At 37.6% G+C, this 26,908-nt stretch overlaps 2 protein-coding genes and 1 pseudogene across 2 annotated transcripts in view; all 3 read right to left on the reverse strand.

Moving 5' to 3' along the window:
- LOC122327541 (epsin-2-like) overlaps positions 1-947 on the reverse strand; it is a 3,888-nt gene extending 2,941 nt beyond the window's left edge. Inside the window, exon 1 of the mRNA XM_043222983.1 lies at positions 876-947. Within this exon, the coding sequence (XP_043078918.1) occupies positions 876-947 (72 nt within the window). The remainder of the gene's footprint in view (positions 1-875) is intronic.
- A 5,771-nt stretch (positions 948-6,718) lies between these two features.
- On the reverse strand, positions 6,719-16,205 carry LOC122355608 (annotated as a pseudogene).
- A 7,205-nt stretch (positions 16,206-23,410) lies between these two features.
- On the reverse strand, positions 23,411-25,385 carry LOC122356441 (bone morphogenetic protein 4-like). Its single transcript, XM_043255156.1, has 2 exons — positions 25,005-25,385; positions 23,411-24,197 (listed from the first exon to the last, which is right to left on the reverse strand). Exons 1-2 carry the CDS (start codon positions 25,321-25,323, stop codon positions 23,446-23,448), a joined length of 1,071 nt encoding a protein of 356 aa, XP_043111091.1. The 5' UTR covers positions 25,324-25,385; the 3' UTR covers positions 23,411-23,445.
- Positions 25,386-26,908: the final 1,523 nt, after the last annotated feature.

Here is a 26,908-nt window from a genome sequence, read left to right on the forward strand (position 1 = left end):
TTTATGGTGACTGCAATTACACGGATTGTTTATTTCCTAAACCCTTTAAACTGATTAGTCCCCTCAAGCTCCTCGTTTTTATGGCGAGCTGTTAGCCTAGTAAAACATTCAATGTGGCTGTCACATTTTCCAGTCAGCCAGCAGGTTAGCCCTAGTTAGGTCTGCGTGCCCAGTTAGCGCAGCAAGGTAGCCGGAACAGCTACCAGCTGTGTGCTCAGGTTAGTTCACACACGTTCACAAACACCCAGCACAGCCAAGACCACAAACGCATGATTGTTTGACAGAGGTTTAATCTCTCTTGGCGATTCGGAAGCAAGCTAACTCGCTGCTCCCAGCATGAATTCAAATGCTAGCGCTTTGCTAATGCCACTGTGTCAGCTAACCACATATACCGACCTCACATTAGCCGAGGTACGCCGTGCATTAGCACCAAACAACAGATTATGTTCACTGGCGGCATTAAAGATAACGTTAAACTTATAAAACGCGATAAACGCGCCGGAACTCTTTAAATCTGCTCCAAAGCCTAGTAGCTGATAGCTTGACATGAACAAGCTAGCGAACAACAGGCTTCCCACAACCTGTCATCCGCGTCTGATCGCAACACGCACCTTAAATCGAGGCGGCTGCTTTTATAAACGCTCTTAAAGTACGCTAGGGTTTGAAAAGCAGGGCTCTCTCGCGCCTGTCCGGTTGTTCCGTTAGCGTGGCGCGGGGCAAATGCGGCTCCCGTCAGTTAGCGGGCTGCTAACGGGAGCTTCACATCTGCTCTGCCACACACTCAAGACGCTCGACGCGGCGCGAAATAAGGCTCTAGCTGTGTCGTGTCGGGGAAAGTCGACTTTGGTCGGCGGGAGAGTGAGCGGGTTACTCACATTGCTCTGGCTATCGATGGCCTGCAGCAGCCGGTCTCTCATCTGCTGCGGGGTTGCGGAGGCCGTTGTCATTGCCTGCTCGGTGCGAATCGGCCGACGGGGGAAAAATCCTCCGGATTCAAGGGCTTAATGGATTGCAGGAACTCACAGACCTCTCGGGAGGATCGAGAAGTGGCGGAACCACATGTTTCTGATGTGATTGTTGGCTTGAGAAATGGTGTATGTGTGTGTTCAGTTGGGAGATGAAGGTTCGACGGTTGTCGTGTCTCTCCGCCTCATTGCGTCGAGCGCTCTCACCGATCTCATGAACTCCACTGGATCAAAACCTCGGGCCCGTTGCATTATGGGAGAGCGCGACGCCGCGTGACGCCATCACGCAGGTTCAAATCAATCCAGCAGCCAGACAAACAACGCCGCAGAACTCAGACGGTTACTAAAACACGACAGCCGTCGCGGTAATTAGTGCTTTATATAATACATATATGCACGTGATGTAAACAGCACAGGGATAAACATCCATAATAGGCAACGTTACAAATTATACACACAGGAGATAAACATTTTGGGTTTTAACGTTAGACGACAACTAAAAATGTACAGGCTACATAACAAAAGTAAAAGAGGAAAAGGATGTCGCTTCACTAATCTATCAACATATTTAAAAATATTAATATTTAGTATTTTAATCCTTCTAATATCTAGGAAACACTAGTATTGCTTTGTCAATAAAAAAAAATGCAAATTAAGAACATTTTATGTATATGTAACTTTTAATACACTACTAATAGACAAAGAAACCATCACTTATTAGTTAGCAAATATATTTGCTTTTCTCTTTATGAATGTATTTTCTAACACGCAATTCTTTGCAATATTGCTCCACTATGTACAGAGTCTATAATTGTAAAATAGTTATAAGCACAGAGGGTAATCATACAAACAAATATGCTTTTTAACATTTTTATTCAATTCAATAAACAAATATTAATGCAAAGGTACAAAGACTTAAGCTTCCACACAGAAAAATACAGTAAGGACAATGGAATTTAAGCTTGATAACATTTTGTTTTAAATAAGTAGCACACTTACAAAGCCCACAATGTTTTATATTCTCTCTTTTTTTATTAGTTAGTTTTCTATTTTTCATAGAAAACATATAGTAATAGGAACATATTTTCCTTTTGTTTTAAGGGTCAGATAAACCAAACCACAAAGCTGCAAAGCTATGTTCCTGAAAGCTAGGTTTGCATATTTGGTGAGTAATGTCTTGTTGCAAAAAATTGGTTTAACGTCTGAACTTTGCAGTCAAATGTATGTGCAACATCTGAATTATCATACATTGAAAAAATAGAAATTAGCTGCCTTTGTATAGATATGAACCACAGAGAGTCCACATTCATTAAATGCACATACTGTAGAGTATTTTAACGTTTTGTCATGTACGTGTTTCAGTTCCACTGGGTTGCATTAATCAAGTTGTCTCTTTAGCACTATAACAATGTTTTTTGTTTTTTTTTTTGTACGTAAGAAAAAAATAATAATACAAAACCACTTCGTCAAAAATGATATTTCCAGTTGCAAAACTTTCAGTAATGCACTAGCAGAGAATTCAGATATACTGATAACCGCGAAAAAGCAGGACATCACATCGAGACTTGCGGGTATTTTAATATTCAGTACCATGCAGCAAAAGTTCACCCAATATAAAGCAGGTTTTCAGTGTTAAAGGCTGAAGACATATAGAGTCTCGTGTAAATGTTTGGCCCTGGGAGAGATTATATATCAAGGTACATAACCGCTTCATTTTTAAATACGGCTGTCCTAAAATACCAAAGAAAATTCTTACCGTTGGTCAACAAAAGACACTAGGTAGTCGCTGTGGCAAACTTACAATTGCACAAGAGCATCTTTGTATTGAAGACATAACAGTAACAGACCAAGCATTACTTCAATAAAAAAAATACAAACAACAAACTTTGGCTTTTTTTTTTCAATGGCTTGTCAATTATAGAGAATGCGTGTAAAGTATACAAGCAAACTTTCCGCGCTATTATTTTTCTGGCCCCAGAAATGCTCATTTTGGCAAATGAATGATATGGAAATTAATTTTAAAAAGGAACTATGAATAGACCATCTTAAAAAAAAAAAAATTTGAATAGGTTAAAGATGGTTAAAAATCTATTGGCACACAAAATATTTTTGCTCAGTTAAAAACCAATTCTTGATTGGGACAAAAGAAACCGTTTTTAAATGTAAAGTATAGTCACTGGTGCGAATTACAGAACACTCAGCATATTTAATATTCCAGTTCAAATCAGGATATTTTCAGGTTTCGGATCAAAATAATATTCTTGTTTTTTTTTGCATTATTAGGACACTTGTGGAAAATATATTTGAATGCGAAAAGAAAACTGGCGAGTCACATATTTGGAAATCTAGAAACTGATTGGATAAAGCAACCACCGCAAAGAAATCACAGAACTACAACACACTGCAGCAAACGCACCTTGAGCACGTGAAGACGACTTTTACAGTACTTAAACATCAAATTCCCAAATGCACACGAAACACAAAATAAAAGATTTATCATCCAGAAACGCGAATAGTTCTACTGCAAATACTACAAAACAAAGACGTAAGAGGATATTATTTCACAAAGCTTCAACAAGATTCAGTGTATAGAGGCTGAAAAGCAAAACTGCATGTACATTTGCAGAAGGGATTCTTTTATGATTTGGCTAGAAGTGTGGCGCACTCGATAATGAACACAGATCTGTGTGTTTAAATCGTGAGTTTGAGGAAAGTGGGAAACCCTGAACGGAGGGACAGTATAGTGTCCACTTCAAGCATTTTAAAATGTAAAAACATACAGTTCCATATTGTTCATTTAATGTTTTATATATAGTTTTTAAATTTTTATATATATATTTTTTTACATACTCCTGATATTTTATGATCTACTTATACTTTTTAAAATATAGAAATGTATAAGTGTAGCATTTATGTACATGTAGACTGTGCATACGTTAGATACTAAATAAGTTATGAGTTACAATGACGATTTTGTCTTGTATGCATGCTCTCCTTTCTGGACCAGAAATGTTCTGGATTGGTTCGGTTCATGGTAATGATGCACTATGATCCACAGATGAAGCTTTATAAAAGGTAAAATGGTCTACTACGGTGAACTGAGATGCAGAAAGGTAACCTGCCTTCTTTAATGCATTTCATTAATATCGGGGAACTTTCATACTTTTTTCTAACACTACATAAAAAAGTTACTTTTTTTTTTTTTTTTTGCATTGACCAAGTATAAAATCATAAATAGACAACAGATACTTTTTTCCTCTTCAAAAATACTTGTCTTAGATTAGAAGGCAAAGTCGGCCAAACAGAGGGGGAAATAGACCCAGTGCACTTAACAGTCACTCAGAGGGGTGAAAAAAAAAAAAAAAAATTGATCGATTAAAGTGCCAAGTAAATGTAGGAAGTGATTTCATGTAGCAAGTTCACAAATGCAAAACACATATATAGAGATGTAAAATAAAATATCAAAGAGTTAAAAGTGCACAGCTTATCAATCACCAATACTCGTGATGGTCTGACATGCAAAAAAAACAACAAAAAAAACACTCGATAGCTATGAGTTTCTGTATGCAGCCTCTTGCAAATGAAATGGAGATGCCACAACAAAGCAGAGGGCAGCTATTAAACACGTGGAAAGGTACACAAATGTCACAGTAACAAAAATAATGCTAGTTTCAGTAATATGTTTGGTCCTACATAAAAATGATGAAATACATTCTGGTTTCAGCAACGCTGTTCTTTTCAATGAGGCAGTCAAGTAAAAGAATATAACAGTAACTGATTACCTGACACATCCTTCCCGTCAATTATTTTACATATTGAACACATGAAGCATGATCCTCATGAAAACAGTTTGTCAAAGACAAAGCACATGTAGGTCATGCTTTTTTTTATACAGGAAATTTACACGTTGCAAACAGATCCCTTCCAAAAAAAAGAACGATTTTCGTGCATTAACTGCTTCTGTTTTTTTCTTTTCTTTTTGCTGACAACAGACAAAGCACTCCATGTAACAAGTAAAATTCAGCTGCACGGACTCAGAACCCACAGATGCTGTAAAAGCCGTACGTCTGTTTGAGCCTTTTCTTTAGTATTTTTGTGATCTAGTGTGTTTGATTATGCTTTGCATAGATATGAATCCAAATCCGATTATCCTTATAATGTAGAGAAATTTTACATAACAAAATTTCTTATTTTTATATATATATATATATATATATATATATATATATATATATATATATATATATATATATATATATATATATATATATATATATATATATATTCAGCATTTCAGCAATTTAAACATTAAGATCGTATTAATGTTTTCAAATTGTAAACAAAATTCTCACACTTACAAAAGTGGTAAGAGTATAAAAGTCTGAGAAATATGAGAAAAAGATGAAAATGACAGGTTTTAAAAAGAGTAGTAAACCTCCCCATTTGGGCATATGATATCACAAAGCCACCAGTAGACAAATGAGTACTGTGTGTCAGGACAACCTTGTGAGTTACAGCAACTTTTACAGTACCAGAAAACACCTTCAGCTACAGAGAACAAAACGGACGAACTGCATCTTCAGTGTAAGGCAGAATCTGGTTATCACAGTGAATATTTCTGATACATATATGCAAACGATCATCGTGATCACATGCTGTCTTCGTGTTTCTTTCAGAGTAAACAGAGGAACTAATAAAATACTAAAGTTTGTAGCATCGTTTTGACTGTACCGGTTACCATGGATGAGATTATAGGCCATATTGTAACACTACATACTGTACAAATATATATATATATGCACAAATCTGTTGATTTCAAACATTACTGGCAACGTAAAAGCTTTCCTGATGCATAACAAATTGAACAAAGGCAGTTATTTACCAGCTAATGCCTTTTACATTGTTTTTGTGCACATATTGCACATCTTAAAGGGATAGTTCACTCAAAAATAAAAGTTCTTTCATCATTTGCTCAATGTCATTTCAAACCTGTATGGAGTTTCTATACAAAAAAGCGTTTTCCAAAGCAATGAAAGTCAATGGGGTCCAAACGGTTTGCTTTGGACTCCGCTGATTTCAATGTATAGACAAAAATATTTGTTTCTCAAATAAAAGCCACACGGGCTTTAAACAACACGAGGTGAGCAAATGATGACAGAACTTCCATTTTTGCTTGAATAACCCCATTAAATGTGTAAATGTATCTTTTGATATTAAGATTTTCCAGTTGTACACTTTTCGGCCAGATGAATTTGATGATCTTGAGCCACATGAGCACTGTACTACTATCTGAGAACAAAACTAGACATCTATAAAACATTACAATCATATGTTCAGACTGCACTGAAGTACATTAGTGTTGACGTTGTTGCATGAAAGCTGCCCTTAAAATGGGGAGGATTAACACTCCTTTTTAACCATTAATGTTCTTACAAGCAAGAAATATTTGTATAGGAAAATAAATTAAAACGGACGTTTTGGTGGCATATGCATGTATAAAAGTGCATAACTAAATATTAGTATTTAAAGAAAAAGGAAAGTGTGGGCATGTATGGCAGGCATCAGGAGAAGGAAATGAAATGGAAGAACACATGTTTGAACGTTTAGGGATCTTATGTAGCGTCACATTCTCTCTATAGAGCTAAAGGAACCACATTTGCTGAGGTGCGAGTGTATTATCCTAAGAAACGATGGGCTGCTTGCTCAAAAGGTTGATTAGTTACGTGTGGCAGCGCTGCTTTCCCATTTTTCCCCTAGCATGCCGTGGCAGCGTTCGCAGCAATCTCTTCCCAGAGGATGGGCTTTGAGAAACAGGGTCTAAGTGTCCTCCAGACATGCTGCTCCTCTCCCATTTAAACACACCCATCTCAAAGAAGGACAAATGAACATGGTATACTTAAAGATTACAGCCTGTCCATCCGAAAGCATCCTCTGTCGCGGGTCGGCCAGAACCATGTCCGGATCGTTGAGCATGTGCAGGCCGTCCAGCGTCAGCGGATCGATTTTCAGCTCATCCAGAGGGAACTGGGAATCTGCGTCAAAGCTCACGTCACCTGTCAGAGAGTTGGACAACTCTTTGTATAGGCTCAGTGGAGACTCTCCTGCAACCAAAAGATGGGTAATATAATACGCTAAGCTTCTGGAGGGACTCTGATGCCTGGCTTCACGGCAGCATTGTCAGCACACGTGCAGAAAAGGTACATGCAATATTATGCAAGATGTAACCAGGCAGGTGCAATACCTGTGAGAATGATGTTAGGATATTCCCGTGGCTGCTGTAGCCTAGCTGCTGTGCGTCCTGCAGGCTGCCGTGGCTCCCGGTGAGGTTTAGCATCGCAGCTTGAGAGTAGTTCAGAGTGGATCCTCGGTGTACAGACTGTTTGAGCTGATGGGATTCTCTATCATGTTAAACTGCTCCAGCTAAAGAATCAAAACAAATCGGTCGGCAGAAACAATCGGCGTTAAAAATGTAAATATTGTTCTTGTCATCGGATACTCCTATCAAAAAAATGATTTCGAAACAAATCGTACATGTAGTAGAATTTATTTATATTCAGTAAGGATGCACTGAATTGATCGAAAGTGACATTTGAAATTAAATTAGATTACGATTTTGAATAAACACTGTTCTTTTCAACTTCCTATTCATTAAAGAATTGTCAAAAAATGATTAGTTTCTAAAAGAAATATTAAGCAGCACAACATTGACAATATAATAATTAATGTGTCTTAAGCAGCAAATCAGCATGTTAGAACGATTTCTGAAGAATCATGACATTATAGACATTATATAGTTTTGCCATCACAGAAATAAATCACGATTTTCAAATAGAACAGTTAGAACATTTTAAATTGTAATAATATTTTTACAATCAGGTTCCCCCTTTTCATAAAATAAGTTGCATTCTTTCTGAGCATAAGAAACCACTTTAAAAAAATATTACCCACCCCAGCCTTTTGAAATGGAAGTGTGTGTATATATATATATATATATATATATATATATCTATCTATATATCTATATATATACACATACCTTTACTATACATTCATCTTACCAGAACATGTTTGGCCTTTTGGCCTAAGTTTAAGTTTGGGACAGAGACTGACTTTGAAGACATAACCTTTTCTATTTGTTGGCATTAATGGGTACTTATGTACAATAATAGGTATTACAATATTTTATAATCACTATGAATGTATTAAGTTACTGTCTGAGGATAGACAGTTTAAGGGGGAATGAGTGATGATGTCTTAATTTAAATAAAATGAAAATAGCATTGCCCTTTCAAAAAAAAAAAAAAACGAATGGCAGGTAAAGCATGTCTTTGTTGTTTTAAACAGAAGAGTAGACAGAAATGCGAAGGGGAAAGTGGGGATTTGGGACTGGGGGCACGATGCAGGGCGGACTCAAATCTATGGCCCTGTGAGGCTCTTTTGTGTTGCAAACACTTTCTTTTCCCACTGTGACACTATTGAAAATAGTTGACGAAACACTTTAGCTGGTCACGCTAAAGCTTTCAGCTGCCCTCTAGTGGCTCTTACATGTAAAGAGCAAGGTATGAATTCATAGACTGGTTCATTTCATTCTTATATATGGACAGAATTGCACTAAAATGTTATATTTATTTACGTCACCAGCAACTTGAAACCTTTCAGATGGGCTAAAGCCGTTAAGGTACAATTCTAGTAATTTATACCTCAGACATAATGAGCTCACCTGCTGAGACAAAGCGCTGGTCTGCCGAGGACAGCTGCTGGTCGTAAAGGCATCACCAAAGACACTTCCGAGAATGGATGAGTGCTAAAACAAGAACACATTACAAATAACCATCCACGAAGAGGCTCAAGATAATCACTACATATCACTCACCAAGGCCTAAAACAATGTATTTAGCCGAGGACAGGATCTAAATCCATGAAAGATTCTCGTCACAATTCATGATGCAAGATGACAGCACTAATTCCGCATCACCACGTTTGACATGAAGACATTTTGGTTCATTTTAAACACAAAAATATGTTGTACTCTACAGAAATGCAACACCTTGTTGAAGCAACAGATGAACAAAAAACCTAAGCCTAATGTATCTCACGAAATGGCTTTTTAGCGACCAAGAGTTGCACACCATTATTCCCTATTCTAAAACCTTCCATACGGATCTTAACAGAATCAATGCAAAGCAAAAATCAATGATTTTCTCATTTAAAAGAAAAAGTCCCACACGCATCCATAGCAGCAGTCAGCGAGCTCTGCCCAAAGTCAGGAGTGTCTAAACCTGTTCCTGAAGGGCCACTGTCCTGCAAAATTTAGTTCCAAACCTAATGAACGCGCATCTGAATCAGCCAATCAATGTCTTCAGGTCCATTAGAAACGCACATCCAAGTGTGTGTTGGAGCTAAACTCTGCAAAACACTGACCTTCTATGAGCAGGACCGGGACACTTCTGGCTAAAGGCAAAGAGACTAATAAGACTGTAATTCTGTCCGACATCTAACCTTTACATAATTTTAGTTTTTAGATCACAGAGCTATTATTGATTTATATTTTATTTTTACGTGTACATTTTAAAGAAATAGTTTTCCAAAGTTTTTTTTGGTCTGCATTCAGAAGAATGTCTCTTCTATGAATCGTTAGGAAGGCTTTTGGTTGAAGAAGCATTCATATTTTGGTGCAGGAATATATATCATTTTACTTCTCAAATGTGTAATTATTTCACGGTTCACACCATTTACAATACTATAATTAACCGTTTCCGGAATGCAAATTATTTTCGTCATATTGATGCAGCCATCAATTTTGCTAAAAATGCACAATACGCACAAGGTCCGGTGAAAAGATGCATTAACAGCAATGACACTTTGAGTATGGCGTACATTAAAAGTGGCCTATATTGCTACTCAGCATGATACACAGAACGAGTAAGTGGTGCTCAGACACACAGCGAAGCAGCTGGGATCAGAGAGACTGGGAGACACGACTGGACTTGGACACACAGAGCGGCTAAAAGGGACAGGCTCCAGATCGGCTCCAAACAAAACAAACTACAGGAGGAAGCAGCGGCTGCTGGATTCGCCCTTACTTGAGGCGAGCCCCCCGGAGAGAAGCCTTGATTGGAGACCGGAGAAGTTGGAGACTGATTGGCCGAAGACCCCACCCTACAGCGGTACTGCTGGAGGGAAGCAGCCTATATGGGACAACACCAAGTTAGACCAGCAGAGCCCCTGTAGGGGACCTCTGACTCAGGATGTGGCCTGCGGCTTTCAACAATTTACAATGTCTCTTGTCATGTAAACTCTGGACATTGTTTTTATAAGACCACTGATTCTTTAGAAATACATGTAATTTTCTCTCTTTACTTGGTAGTATGATATTCAGACTTCAAGACTGAGGAGTTGTTAAAAACAAAACAAGCCGAACTGAGGAACAAAAAGAACACTGCTTGTTAAAATTCATTACTTACTCGACTATATAAATGTCTGGATGTGTCTGAAACAAATGTTTTTATCATTTTACATTTGTTTGATCTAATTGCCTGTACATTTATGCTTGAAGTAAATTTTACAGATTTTTGGGGTCAGTAAGAATTTTCAGTATTTCAAGGTCAGTGTTTCTGAAATAAGTCGCTGCATTTATTTGGTAAATAAAAATATATTTTAAAAAAGTTATTTTATATTAAATAATATTACAAATAGACGTTTTTAATTTTAAAATATTTTAAAATCACCATTTATTTCTGGGTTTCGATAGCCATCATTTCAGTCTTTACATGACGCTTTAGAAAATCACTGTAAAATGCTGATTTACTGGTCAAAAGGAAACAAAGTTGAAATCTTTTGTAACTTTCAGTATCCTTGCTGAATAAATTACTGACCCCAAACATCTGAATGGTAATGTTATTTTTTTTTCTTTTCTTTTTCTTTTAATGGCTGAAGGTAGATCAGAAAATATTAAAGCCAAATCCCGCAGTTGTGACTTTTTAATCGCAAAACGGAAAAACGGAAAGTGCAGAGAGAAAAAAAAAAAAAGCTGAAATTTAAAATCATTTTGATTTACCTTCTTTTCCCCACTACATACATATTGCTATGGTCTACATTTGTGTATAATGAGCAGGTATGCTCACATATCTAACTGGTACAATATTTGTTAGCATTTTAAATTAAACCAAACCTTTTAATGCACCGATGAAACGGAGCGTACATGGAGGTAAGTGTTAAGACGTGATCTTACCGTGTTAATATCAATGCCCACAGAGGTTTGCGTCTGGCTGCCAGAGACAGGTGGCAGCTGGGTGTTCTGCTGGAGCTGAGGAAGCCCGCCGACCCCCTGTGTCTGTGTGGACGGCTGACTGAAGAACGATACTGAGCCAACTGCTGCTCCAGCCGCCATGGCGTCTATCGTCACCGCCTATTCAACACAGACCCATGCCTTTATTAGCATCCGAGTGATTAGATTAGCCTCTGATGTCCTCTCTGTAACACTTGGAGGAATGAGAGCAGCTTTACCTGTGCGAGAGAGAGCGGAGGTGAGAGGGTGGGCGACAGCTGCTGAAGACTCGGGTGCTGCTGGGAGTCTGTGTTGAGGATCAGGGAACTACATTCTCATGGCGGCGCTGAACGCTCATCGTCGCTGTGGGCTGGGCTGATGTCACACCTGATCAGAGTAACAACAGACTTCACTCCTTCAGACATTTATTATAACGTGGACATTTACTTTATTATATCGATGGCCAAAGCATTTCACTACATGTCGTACTACGTATGTCTGTGTATGTGACGAATAAAATTTGAAATTTTAATTTGAATTTTTGGAATTTGATTTACACAAACACTCATTAAATTCAACTAAAACCAGAAGATACTTAAAATTTAAATAGAATTAAGGTCTAAAAAAAACGTGCATCTATAAGGTAGCCTAATTTGAAGTGTGATTTCTATATAACATGTAAAGTAATAACATCTTAAAACACTGGGAATTTTATATAGAGAGCATAATTTTTTCTAGCTATGCCAAGTACCAGATTATTTTACTGTGCAGAAAAGTAATATACATTTTTTTTTCTTCAGTATACTTAAAACACTTTATTTTAAAAATGGCAGCAAATGAATGCTTTTGTTGTCTCAAGCTCTTATCACCCTCATCCCTAGCCTAAGTAAAACCTTTCTCATGGAGAAAAGGCTTCGAAATTATTATCCAAGCTTTTATCTCTTCATGCCATGATTATTATAATTCATTGTTTTATGGGTTGCCCGTCTCATCCATTTCCCATCTTCAAATGGTCTAAAATGTCGTTTGCTTACAATCAAATTGTTACGAAACAGAAAATAAAAAACAGAAATAAAAGCATATTAGGAAACGAAAGACAAAAGCAGTCAGGAGCACCCCATGACGTGAATTCGAGTCTGTTGTCAAGTGAATTTCACACGTGAATAAAGCGAACGGCACGCACGAATGAAGCGAGTAAACTCGAAATGTTCAAGCACCCAACTACGTGCGAAAAGCAAGCGGCGTCTGGTGTGAACGCACTGTAATGCATAAGCTTGTGAGAATCACCTTGGCTGACAGACGTGAGGCCCATGTGAGTGTTGGCCAGGTTGCCAGTGCTGTTGGAGGCACTGAGAGAGGATGAGGAGTCATCAGGATCCAGGGGTGTGGGGAGAGGAGGGGGAATCTGGATGTTGGTCAGGTCTGGCAGAGAGCCGCCCGTGTTGTGCGCCGCTGGGATTAGAGATGCAGTCATTTCCTGATCTGGAGATGGAAATATGCTGGGGAAATGACATGAGGGACGTTAGAAGGAACTGGGATAAATTGGTATGTCAACAGAAAGAGGTCATTGTACCAATTATGATGTGATAATACAAGGCTGTTATAAAGGAGTAGATATGGCTAGATGGCTGTTGGGTTGGGATAATAAATTTATAATTGTTTGCTCAAATGACCTTGAGTCCTCTCCATATGATAAGTGTCCTTCCATTCACCTACCCACTACTTTGCACTATCAGTGTCAGTATGAAAATCCAATGAAACCACACTTACTTGATTCCAGGTATTTTGTTTGACTTGGGCCTTGGTGAAGAAGTCTATGAAAAAAAAACGATAAATGCTTAATCGATAGACGATGTCACAAAATTCATTAAAAAATTAAAATAAAAAATCTAAATCTACCTTTTTGTGATCCCATATCTGCTTTTGACTCTCTTTGTTCATGTCACTTTCAAGATCGCCTGTTCCTGGCATAGTGAGAAGAAGAACTGGTACACAGAGGGGGGATGAAATCGTGAAACAAGTGTAGGAAAAATGAACAGTTCACCGCAACACTTAACCTTACTGGCGTAATAGTTAGATCACAAAGCAGTGAAATAAACATTTTATTAACCTTGTTTTGGCTGCAAATCTTGAGACCCTCCTGCAAATGCATCTTGCGGGTTTGGGTTCAAAGTGCTCTGATGCAGGGCGGAGTCTGAGTTGGTCTACAAAAAAAAAAAAAAAAAAAGCACAAAGAAATGAAAGAATCGCATAAGGCTCACCAAAGAATCGCTCGAATTTGAACGTTAGCGGTGCAGAACAATAACTGCCATGCGATTTCAACAGCTACTACTCGTGCACATATGTAACAGTCTTCAGCGCATGCAATCAGACTGTGTGAGTATAAACTCTCACCTCCTCCAGCTGGTGTCAGGTGGGGGTGATAGATACACAGAGGCATATGGACAGCTATCAATGTGAGATTCAACATTAAGGACTTTATAATCGCAGACTACTGAAACAAATGCTCTTCCGTAGGACCAAACAGACCAGAACATCAGTCAGCATTCATGAGTAGACTCGTCAAGGATATCTGACGGCCGTGTTTGTCCACAGAGAGAGGCCTGCGGTGAGGCGACGTGATGCGATTCCTGTCCCGGTAGACCCTCTCCACCAGCCCATGGTGACGAGTCGTTCTGCTCGTGTCCAGTCCCGAGTTCTGAAAAGGAGTCTGATGGAAACCAACAAATGTGAAGAAGCAGCAAATGGCTTCGGCGCTATTACGACGGTCACGCGTGATCTCGTCAGTAAAGCCGATTCTTTGATTAGCGGTAAATCTCGCTCTCAAATCTCACCTGATTTTAGATGCAGATCGCATGATATATATATATATAGTGCATCCTTAACTAGATTATGACAAAAATCACAATCGCCGGTTATTCCCCTGAAATTGTAATTGCGATTATTAATTACGATCATCGCAATTCACACAGAATGGTTTATACCAGGGGTTGTCAAACTCAGTTCCTGGAGGGCCGGAGCCCTGCAGAGTTTAGATGCAACCTAATTAAACACACCTGATGCAGCTAATCAAGTACTTCAGACATACATAGTATATGTGATTTAGCAGGGTTGAATCTAAACTCTGCAGGGCTCCGGTCCTCCAGTTTGACAAACCCTGGTTTATACCAACCGCATGCCATGTTTTCAGATGAAAACAAACAAGCTAAAAGCAACTTAAAAATGCATTGCTTTTCTATAGAATTGAGCCTCAAATGTGAACAACACAACGGATCGGTTTCTTCTTTAAATAAAAGAGTAAAAATATGCTAGTATTACAATGATATACTAAAACTAATTTGGGGGGATTTTGACGAATCTGTAATTGTAATTTCAATTAGAAATTTGATTAATTGTGCAGCCCTAATATGCATTCTTAATGTTAACTCTCACCTGAAAGGGAAGGTCAATGGTGGTGTTTCCAATCTGATTGACATTTGGCAAAGAGCCGCCATAGTACTGTCCTCGGTTCTGACCGAGCTGTAAATACTGAGTCTTCTGTAATTGTAACTGCAAGACAGAAAACAACCAAAAACTGTGAGAAAGTATATACGCACAATTACCCAGAGATCACAAAACACCATTGTGTCATCAAGTGGAACAAAACAATAAAAATAAAACAATAAGAATTACTTAAACGTTATAATCCTTTTTACTATGAACAGAAAGAAATAGACGTAAACTCCAAAACCTTGCCCAATGTATTTTAGCTACTTTTTATTACAGCTCTCTCCAGTTACATACCAGCTACAAGTTGCTATGTAATCAGTAAAAAAAAAAAAAGATCTAAGCCGTTGGTATTTGGATTTTACATCCCGATGCATGGCTTATATATCACAGATGTATTAATAAACAATACTAGGCAGGCATATGTTATCTTTTTTGAATATCCCACTGATTTTATGTAATGGTTGAAATGTAAGATTGCAATACTGAAAAGCCACAAATTATTACGGAGGATTACAACTAAGAAACGCAGCAAACATTTTTGGCCAATGGGATTAAAAAAATGAGGAATGATTGAAACCAACTTCCAACGCCATAAAAGAACACACTGAAAAATTAAACTGAAAACAAAAGAAAATCGTGAGCTCTGAAATAAGCTGCATTTAGCCTGGATCTTGATTGGGGTGTTAGTGGAGCACTGCCTGTATAATAACAACCCTGTCATCACAGTTTGCTGGAGTCCTTATTTTTGGGCATAAATGCACTGAGCAATAAAGCTGAACTGAGCAAATACGTTGTCGCGTACGGCTTAATTACCTGAAAGCTTGTATCAATCACGTTCAAGCCTGACACCCGAAATGAACGTTTAGATGCTCGAACGGCCTTGATTGCAGCCAGCTATAATGGCGAGAGACTACTGTGGCTGTCAAACACACATGCTTAATCTATTCTCACTCCTCCACTGCAGCTGTGAGCGCGGCAACTTTTCTAAGGCCTCGTCGTGACCGTCTGTATATCATCAAATCTCTCAGCGGCGTCCATTAGAAGGCGGCCTATAAACCAAAAGCCAAAGATAAAGGCGCTCCGGAGAGGGGCGTTTGTTATTGTTTACGTCCAGACAGGCGGGTTCAGTGCGTGTCGTATCAACACAAACGCTGCCCCGCAGCTCCGCCGATCAACGCTGTCAGAAGAGAGAAAACAGCCAAGACTTACACGCGCCGCGCGGGTAATGCTCAGGTCTTTCATCACCTCCTCGAACGCGGCTGTCTCTTCCGCTTGCTTCTGGTTGTGTAGCGCGATCTTCTCGCTGAATTTTCGCGGATTATTCGAGGTCGCCATGTTTCGCTCCTCTCGGGCTCTGCTCTGGTTCAATGAGACGCTGCTGCGTGCGCGCGTCCGTGCGCGTGGGCGTAGTGCACAAGCACATCTGGGGGGCGCGCGAGGATTATGAGATAGAATGAAGATTAGAAATGAGGAGGAATGATTCTTTCGTTTCATCGACGCTGGAAATTAATAACGGTTGATATTATCTGACGGCAGACAGTTTTTTGCACTGTCTGTTGTCAAATAGTGGGATTTATTTTACAGAATAACAAAACAATTAAAACGTCGAGACGTCGTGACTCTTATACAATATAGTACTTCAGTCTTCACCAGCCTATAGAAAATATTAAATAAAAAAAATAAAACATATATTTTTTAAAAAAGTGTAGTTTTTGTCAACATAAGCGTTACAGTTGATTATTTTTAAAATCAGATTTCAGTGTATTTATTTATAGATTAATTTCTACGTGTTTTTGCTAAAATAGAGTATATGATCATATAAATTCATGTACTGTTCATATACTGGTCGCTATTGTTCAATCGGCAAAAAGAGTCGGTTCATGTGAGTCGTTTGTTCGGGATTCAGGACAGACTGGCTGTGTAGTTTAATCAATCCATTTCTTTTAGTTTATTTATTTATTTTTATTGCGATAATAAACAACAAAGATTACGAAACAAATAAAACAAACAGATCAGAACTATATGTATATATAAAGTATCTTACATTAATTATAATATAAACATAAATTATTACATAATGAAAAATTATTAAACATAGAACACATTCTAGACGTTTTTATAGCTTTTTTGTTAACAGGTATATATCTTCATAACCCACACATTCTTTATGCGGGTCAAACTAAATAATTTTTTATTGCTTTTATATGCATTCAGTAATCACATTTCTTAAAATTGATAAAAGCACATTCACGGAAATGGTCCATTTCTACAGGAATTGTATAAAATTATGAAATCTTAGCATAATATTTACTATGGAATTGAATAAAAGTTATTCCAAACATGACTGCAATTTCAGCTGATAGCCAAGCCAGATTTGTAGTCTTTTTTAAGGAAAAAAAAACGGGATGAATGGCTTTAGAATGATTTAATTTGGAAACATGGATGAAGAAAGACACATTGGTGGGGGACGAAGACTGGCAGAGAGGGAGGACTAGAACTTTCACAAATAAAGGCTACATCCTTCCATCTATTCTTCTATTCTTCTATCTATCAATAGAGGCTGGAGTCTTACCTCGTTCTTATAGGAAATTATTTACAATTTGTTATTTTTCACAGGTAAATTTTGTATATGTTGATTTTTATTAGTAGTAGTAGTAGTAGTAGTAAGCACTGCTTTACTCTTTTTGCTAATATAATTTTAATAATTTAAATTATTATTTATTTAGTTTGTATGTAAAGATATGAGGGAATAAAGCTGAATTTGTCATTCATTACTTTCTTATTCAGTCAGAGAAAACTGGTGAAACTGTTTTTGTTTTTTTCTTGCAGTCAATTTAAATAAAATAAAATTAAACTTGTTAAACAGAACCACAGCTAGCATGTTGCATGCAAAAAGGAAGTGTTTTACAGCATATGGGAAATTTTTAATAGAGAAAGAGAAGTTGTATATAGATGAGATAAAACCTCACCGAGATATTGCTGAGATGTTGTGCAATAAGTGCAGTGGATGTCAGTGTCATTTTATGTCAATACGCAGTGTTCCACCTCAGACAGTCTATCACTGACTAAATATTTTTATAAGCAATCTTTATGCATCACAGTCCTGAAAATTAAAACAGATACAAAGAAGCGGAATCCTTGCCACCTGAAGATGGAGTATTTGTTTTCTCAGACTAATAGGATACAGTTAAGAAGCCATTAGCTTCTGTTTATCTGTCTAGAGCAAAGCTTACACTGGAAAATCCTGTTTTCAAAGTTTTGTCTACTAGTTTAGGCAAAGCAGTCAAACAAAGCTGCCTGTTTTGTTTGACCTACTGACACAACATCTTCTAAAAGCTATTTCCAGTGAAAGCGGAATTATTTTCCCCAGATCATGGATGTAAATTGGATTGGAGTTAGGGGGTTTCCAGCTGTTGATGCTAGTCAACATTAGGAAGAATGAGTGACGCGACAAACGGCTAAACGGTGTTGTCTTTTCAATCAAGAATGATGTAGCTGTTTCCCAGCGTGATGGCCCTATTTCATCCTCACCGTTAGCCCACTAACAAAAATGAAGAATCATACAAACATATGCGAGTTTTAGGGCGAATGCACTATTTTTAACACCAGGGGGTGACATAAGCTTAAACGATAAGGACGTTGACCATAACTTCATCTCTCTCTCTCTTTTTTTTTTTTTGACATTATTTTGCCCTCTTTTCGAAACCACAAGATACACATTGTATATCAGTCTCAGCCAAAACCTGTGAGAAAACAAGCCTTATTGTGTTTACTGGTCTTGTAATGTTAGCATAATCTAAGTTCCTTTTTTTCACAGAGGATGTTCAAATGTCTGTCAGCCTTACCCACAACATCTGAGCTTACTCGTTTTTTTCTTTCTTTCTTAATTTTTCTACTTTTGAGCTTCAGTTTGAAACCTTGGTCTGGTAAATCTGCTTTCATTTCTCTGTAGATTCAAAACTGTCACGATTAGTGGGTTCCTGACGGTGCACTTGTGAGCCAGAGTAGCTTGCATTGTTCATGTGTTTGCTTTTGACACGACTTAAACTTTCCATTTTTGAAGGCTTTGCTAAACCTATGCCATAAGTTTATGAATCGCCGGTAAAGCTTGAGCGGTTATGATCAGCCGTTATTTGCACATCATTTACAGCTCCTATTAACGTGAACCCACAAATCTAATTTATACAAAGCAGATGTATAACTGTTTATAGGAAGACAACAGGAAGAATGATTAGTGGGGGTGTGAATTTCCAGGTTGCATGACTACTGCAATGAAAGAGGAACTTTCAGGCTCTTTCTGCAAAAAGAAACGGCAGCTTGGCCATTTCTTGTCCACCGTGATACAGACATAGGTGTTACAGCTTCACCTACACGTGACGGTAAGGTTATTTCCATTATGAACGATTCATTTGAGTTACAAATGCTTGTTTCAGTGTTTTAAAATGTTTCAGCGTACTAAAAATATATCGCTTGCACTTGTGAAATACATATATGTGAAAGTTTTCATCATAGATGCATTCAAATGTTTTTTTCTATCTTTTCCAGACCATGGATGTGAATAGCACGTCTGCTCCACTTAGTCATTCTACAGCGGTTTACTTGACTGACAGCAGCTCCTCAGTTGGACTTGCTGTCGGTTTGACTATGTTCTTTGTGGCTGTGCTGCTGGCGGGGATAGCGGCGTTTTTCTGGTTTCGGCACCGAAAATCAGTGGATATTGAGTTATCTAACAAACTTAAGAGCCAAGATAAGAGCCACGATGAGCATTCCAGGGAATCCCCGTACAGCGGATACGCCGGAGGAGTTCAGCCCGCGCCCCAGAGCCCAATCTACGAGAACTTTCAAAGCGGACAGTCCAATCTCCACGAGTTTCAGAGGAGCGCTGTACAGAGCCAGGACATAGACAGGTAAAGCACAGTGTTAGCCGCTACTTTAATGCGGACCACCAGAAGGCCGCGAATGGTCTTTACAGTAGAAATGGAATTTCCAGCAAAGTTTTGTTTGCTATCTGTTTTGCAAGCTCACAGTGACACACTGAATGTGTGGCAATAACAGTCAGAGAGAGTTGCGTGAAAGGAGTTTTTGTTTAGCAGTAATATATGTCGGGTTAAATATTGGTGCGAATTTTGTCCTTTTTAACAGGATTTGATTGAGTTTCCAAGAACTGAATTTCACTTTTGCCCCCATTTAGAGACCATCAAGCATACCTGCAGTGCGATCCACATGATGCAATCTACAGCAATGATCCTGCCCTCTTCCATCCAGATCAGGCTGAAATCTCTGAGGATGTTTACATCATGCCAGACGCTTGAAAGTCTGAAATGTTTTGCTGTCCAGCGTTAATGCCCAACATGTTCAGTAGAATCATTCGTACTGGCGTGACGCGAAATAATAAGTCTTTATTTTCGAAGGGTGAAATCAGGGGCGATTCAAATGCCCTCACAAACATTACATGAGCCAGTGTAGCTTATTGACTGAACACACTGTGAGACAGCAAAACATAATCATGACCTCATTGATCACAGTTTAACAGGTGTTTCTGCCGATCGCAAATAATCCCCGCTGAAAAGACTAGTTTAGACCAGAGTGAACTCTCCATGCTGTACAGACTAGTTTGTACTGGTTTGGTGGACCAATTGTTGAGATGCTGATATTTTTACAAGAACATTAGCATAATAATAAATAATGATTTCTGTAGCATCACGTGACACAGGGGTATTGTTAATTTTATTTTAAAATATATTTAAATTGAAAAACATTACTTAAAAAATTCATTATGTTTTATAATATCGCCGTTTTATTCAAATAAATGCAGGCTTGGTGAACATACAGACTTTCAAAGATCTTTCCGATCCCAAACTTTTGAACAGTAATTTATGCGCGGTCAATATCACACACGCCTCTTATTTCATAACGATTACGCCATGTTTTCACATGCAAAGCTTGTTCTTCGAGCTTTCTTATTAATTAGAGTGTGGTAATAATTATCCACCTTGACTGCGTCTTATGATCTTTTTGTCACTTTGACTCACTTAAAACATCTACTGAAAGATCTCCTCTCTCAGCGATTAGTTACAAATTAGCTGAGAGTGTCTTTTCCACTTCCACAACTAAATGAAACCAGAGGAACATTAGACATTAGGCGCTTTGATATGGCACCGTGAAATCGGCAGAAATGTCTGAGTCAAAGGCATGCAATTCAATCTTTGTTTGTCTAGGTGTTAATCATACACATCTCTCCGAAAATGTGTAAAACGTGGTTTAACAGCTGCAGGTCTCAGATGAGATCATCGACAAATTACAAATGCTTTCATTATATAGTCAGTTGAAGGCCATTTACCAGAATTGAAACATTACATTGACCCAGTCCTATTAACCTACTTTGGATGGCACTACTGCCTTCATAAAGGCTTAAAAGCAGGGCTTAAACGTGAGTGCTATATCTTACTGTGCGCATGCATTTTATTTTTGCAAACCTAAACCGTTGGTTTGTAAATTCTGCTTGTCGACTTTTTCAGCTTGTCAGCTAGATAAGATCATTTCATTTGTTGACATAGACAAGTGAGAATGACTGGGCCTGGTACACTCTCAGAAAAAAATGCCTTTGTATCTTATTTACCTCTAACCGGTACATATTAGTGCCTTGAAGGTACATATTAGTAGTTTAAAAGTACATATTAGTAAAAGCATGTAGTATATATATATATATATATACTGTATATATCTATATAACTACATACTGTATTAGTACCTTTTTTCTGAGAGTGTAACTTTAGAAAGAACAGCCTTGAAAGCACAAACTAATCATTAATGTAATGTATGTCATCATTTTCCAGTAAAAGTTGTCATGAATTATGACTTGTCTTGGAGTTTTCTGTGTAAGCTATTATTGAAAAATGTCTTTGTAAAAAATATGAATAATGAATAATAATTAAAACATTAAAATTCAATGAAAACACATCATTACAAAATACATTTAAAATATAATTAAACATATATTTTAAAATAAAAATAAGAAATTTGACATTTATTTAAGTGGAAAAAGGCACAATGTCCACAGGCCTATATTGGTGGTGATAAATTAATAGTAAGTAATATTAAATAGTAAAAAAGTATTATTAAAATTTACACTGACAAAAATATTAATTGAATTTAGTAGTTTTATTTTGCAACAAATTATTTTAGCAAAATTTTCATTGTATTCTTTGTAAATGTTAGATACAAAACTGCAAATCCATCTTCAAAGTCTTTCAATAAAACTTATTTCGCTAAATAAATAAATATATTTCTTTGAAAGTTAGTCAGCTTAATCTTAGCCATAACTTTCTTCCAATGTATATATTAATAATCACACACAACATAGATACCCTACCAAAATAGTTTGTTTAGTGAAATTCTTTTAAGTGTTTGTTTAAATCTTTTTTAATCACATTTAATCTTATCTGTGTTAGCAGGCTATTGACCTAGATATACTGTATTGTGTTTCCTTACTGTAATCCCTTTATACCCCTCGTATGTAAGACCCAGAGAGAAAATGCTTGTTTATATCACTACATTGTTACAACAAACATGATTCGTAACATTTAAACCTATTTAAAGTTTTATATGAGTCGTTAGTTCATCTTTGAATGAAATGATACCAGAAGTACAAAAAATGGTTTATTGCTTTATGCTTCTTTGAGTGATGATAGCAGTTATTACTCTTATCGTTACCAATTGAATTATTACATTATGTCAAAACAGTACATTGTATAAAGCATGTGAAAAATATTAACAGTCAGCAAAATCCTGCAGGGTCACTAGACAACAAGTATGTATGGACTACAGTGATGCCGGTGACAGTATTATATAAATACCGAGCCACAAATGAACTCCTGTCTCTGCTGTGGTTGCTTCAGAGGACATTCACTCTCTGGTCAAGGCCAGTGACACCTATGTGTGTTTTCAAGGCTACAGTTGTTAGATCTGGCCTATCTTTATAGACAGGATAAATATGGATATTGATTAACACGGATAAATAGCTTTTATGTCATTTATGGCATGACCTCGCCTTGAAATATTATCTAGGACTAAGCGGTTATTGGAAAATATTATGGTAAAAGACCGTAATTTATAAGTTTTCACTTACGTATGTAAAACGTAAGTGTGAGTTCATTTTATAGCTCATTGTTATATGAGTCATACGCAGATGATTCATTCTAAAGGCCTGTTTTCCATATTTCCATAGCATTTAAACATGGATTTTAAAGCTTTTTAACAACATCCGGAGTTCTTACAACAGCTTAACCTCAGCTCAACATAAAATACCGTGTGTGAGGATTTTCGTCTTAAACTCAAAGACGTTGGGTTGAAATGCGATTCAGCCATTAATCGAATATAAAAGCAATATACTTTATTAACATTCTTTCAAAAATACAAAAGGTTTCTTGATTCATTCGCGACACGGCGACAAACGAGTACAAAAACATCTCAAATAAATTACAATAAATAACTTGATAGTCCAGTAAGTCAATCACATGGAAATACAGTACACATTTAACGTTTCAGTGTTACGCAAAAAAGCAGGCATCCGGTTTCTTTAAGTAGCCAAACTATTTTATAAACCGAAGGAATGCAACCAGACGAGCGTGAGAACATTCGCGTTTTATCAGCCAGATATTCTGCCTCCTTCTCATCTTCTCTTTGAGAGCATAACGCGCAGCGGAGAGCCAGAGCCCGTGCCTTTCACGCACAGTGGCATTTACTAACTATCAAATCGTTGAAAGGCGTGAGCTTCAGCTTTCCACGGCTGTCGTAGTGCATGAGAACCATTGGCTCATACGCAGCTGGTACGCAGCAAGGCCCGGGCGTCATTCCCTTGGACAAGAGATGCAGACGAGACTTCACCTGCGTATGCATACTGGCAGGTTTATAATTATGCGGGCAGGAGCCATCGCAGTAGTGCATAGTGTAACCCGAGGGAGCAATAACCCAGTCCGACCAGCCGATGTCTTTGAAGGAAACATTTAATGACTTTCGCCTGCAGTGACCTTCATCCTCGACGCTTTCCTCTCTGGTAGACAGGGCTCTCTTGTTTCTTCTCCTCACCGCTTGATCGAGTTGTAAAACAAGCTGAGGCGTGGATTGTGTGCTCACTTCTTGTTTTTTAAGGAGGCAAATTTCAACAACTAAAAGCTCAGCACTGGCGTCCTTAAGCCACTTCCTGACCGCAACTGTCAAATCCAGCGTTACATCCCGAGAGCTCAAGTCCCCCGAGTGAATTAAAGCGTCTGTATGGAAACCGGGAGGTTTACGCATTCTAACCACGACGTCTTTTGAGAGCCACGGCTGGCCCGGTGCGATTTTGTCCGCGTGTGGTCTCTTAATTTGCAGCTTTGCGTGTTTAAGGTTTACTCCAGTTTTAATGCGTGAGCTTTTGTAGAAAGCAGCTCGGAACCACTGCTGCCGGGAATCCACGGAAGAATTCAGGAGCTGAACTGTTGAAAAAATAGTAACAAAAATGTTAGACATTGTAAACCAGACAAGTAACATACATAATATTATTACAAAATAATAATATACTACACATACTACACATACAATACATACATATATATATATATATATATATATATATATATATATATATATATATATATATATATATATATATATATATATATGACAAGTTCATCTGCAAAAACAGATAACTCTGAAATTGTTTTTTCAAAAAAAAAATTTGAAATTGTGTATTCCTAATAATCCCTATCACACATAGGCAAATGTTTTTTTAATAAGATGAAAAATAACAAAAAAGAGCTAACACAATAAAACAAAATAACAGAATAAAAAAACATGATTTTTATTTTTAAATTAGGAGTTTTTTGAAATTTTTGAAAATACTTTACAAAATTATCTAAGGAAAAAACATGAAAATGAATCTGAATCTGAATGCCTCTGAATCTATCTATCTATCTATCTATCTATCTATCTATCTATCTATCTATCTATCTATCTATCTATCTATCTATCTATCTATCTATCTATCTATCTATCTGTTTATCTGTCTATCTCTCTATCTAGCCACATGTGAGCATTTTTATTAATTTATTTTTCTATGTATCAGTCTATGCGTCTTTTTATCTAACAATGAAATTAGACAATGCAACCTAAATACATATGTATAGATATTTTACTTATTTGTTTTTTACAAACAGCTTGAGTCCAAAGAATATGACCAAAAGTTAAATATATAACTTCACAATGTCATTATACTTTACATAACAACTGTATTTATAGCTAACCTGCTGTGGGGAAAAGCACAGTAGAGGCTCTTCTTGCAGGCTGAGGCTCCTGTTCCTCACTGGAATTGCCCTTAAGCAAGTATCCCATTCTCCGATACTGACGGTACATCCTGACCAGGTCCTGATGAGAAGCTCTTCCGCCAGGCCCGGGAGGCGCATCCATCCCGAGGTACTCCAGGATAATGCTCTTCAGAGCCTCAAGCTGCAGGCCCTTGAACGTTTCCTCACGCTCCCGTTGAGCCGTAGACTCTCGCAGACAAGAGCTAAAAATAACAACCCCAACAGAAAGGAGAAAGCACTGTGCTACTGAGTTCGGCATGGCAAGTTCGTTTTGTTTGTGCTGTCTTTGTGTTGGTCAGTGGAATGAATGACATTCCAGACATGCTTTCATTTATACAGGTACAGGCCACGCCCCACCAGAGACGGTGGCTCATCTACACCCACACTGAAACTTCACGTACAAGTAACCATCCCCTGTGCAATGACATCATGTCAATATGACTTTTAGAATAATACTGTCACCCCAAACTGAAATTTGTCTTGGACTTGGGACTTTGGAGCCGTACACACACACACACACACACGCACGCAGAATGCATTTGTTCGGCATCAGTCTTATTTACTATAACGTTTTCAAACAAAACTGGAATATATATAGATAAATATAGATATACAGGTCAAGAAAGATTAGCATTTAAATTCCGTCATACTACATTTCCGCAGAGTGCCTCGCACCAAGACCCATGCTTTGCGTGCATAACAGCAAAGAATAATCTCTAATTATTGGACCACCTTGGTGTGCCTGAGCTCGCATTGTCAATGAAAAATGCCACTAAATCACGATCCTTATAAAACATTCCTTTCTGTTTTCATGTACGTCACGACGCATCTGTTTAGATAATGGACGACAGACGGCAGCAGAACAGGAGCCACACGCTGTAGTAAAATAAAGCAAGACATATCTAAACAAAAAAAAAAAAAAAAAAAAAAAAAAAAGGTGGAATAATAATTGCATAAGTGCCAAAGCTTACGCGTCACGTGTTGCGTATCACATGCTCAGATGACTCTTCTGAGGTACAAAGTGTGTGAAAGGTTTTTAGGCATGTTTCAAACAAACACTGCGGCATTCATGCTGTCAGAAAGCCAAGAGTGCCGCATTGAGTAATTGGTCGTTTGAAGCCAAACAAAAAAAACGGCTCTGTTTGAAACACGCACTCGACGCACACCCACAATCAACTTTTTTTGTAACAACGCACCATATGTTACACCAGACAAATTATGACCTAAATACATCATTTTAAGTCGATCCTCCCTCGCCCCATCCTGAAAATACACCAAACACTGCAACAGGTTAAAGGGCACGTTTGAGTGTTTAGAACATGCCCTGCTGTCAGGCTCGTCCAGTTAATTTACAACCAAATTACAAAAATACACACTTAAACTGAATTCCATAATTCTGTAAACTAAGAGCCCCCGCCGCATTTAGATCACAGACGAACTTGACTTCTCTGTAATTTGTGATTTCACAGTGGAATTGCATAACAGGAGATTTAAGTCAGAAATGAACTTTAAAGGGCAATATTAGTACTCTGGAAAGTGATATCTTGGGTAATTTTTATAAATGTATCTTTTATGTCAGATATTTACATTTAATCGATTGATTGGTTTAGTCAATCAGAATACTGTATTGCGAAGTCGCAAAAATTTGATCAGCATCAACAAAAATCATCTTTACATTGTTAGGCCAACTGAAGCCTGGCATTACATCACACATCACACGGACTATTAAATGCTGCTTAAGGCAAAATAAATTGGTGATTTGCAATATTATCACAAATTATTGTATTAATTACTGTAACACATCACATTAATCGAGTAGATTTAAAAACAAGACAAAGCAAGCA

This window comes from Puntigrus tetrazona, chromosome 2 (assembly GCF_018831695.1).
Source record: "Puntigrus tetrazona isolate hp1 chromosome 2, ASM1883169v1, whole genome shotgun sequence".
Lineage (NCBI taxonomy): Eukaryota > Metazoa > Chordata > Actinopteri > Cypriniformes > Cyprinidae > Puntigrus > Puntigrus tetrazona.

Coding starts and splice junctions, on each gene's coding strand:
- LOC122356441 (XM_043255156.1), bottom strand. CDS start 25,323: ATGCCGAACTCAGTAGCACAGTGCTTTCTCCTTTCTGTTGGGGTTGTT. Junction 24,198..25,004: donor TGTGCTTTTCCCCACAGCAG/GTTAGCTATAAA, acceptor TTTTTTCAACAG/TTCAGCTCCTGAATTCTTCC.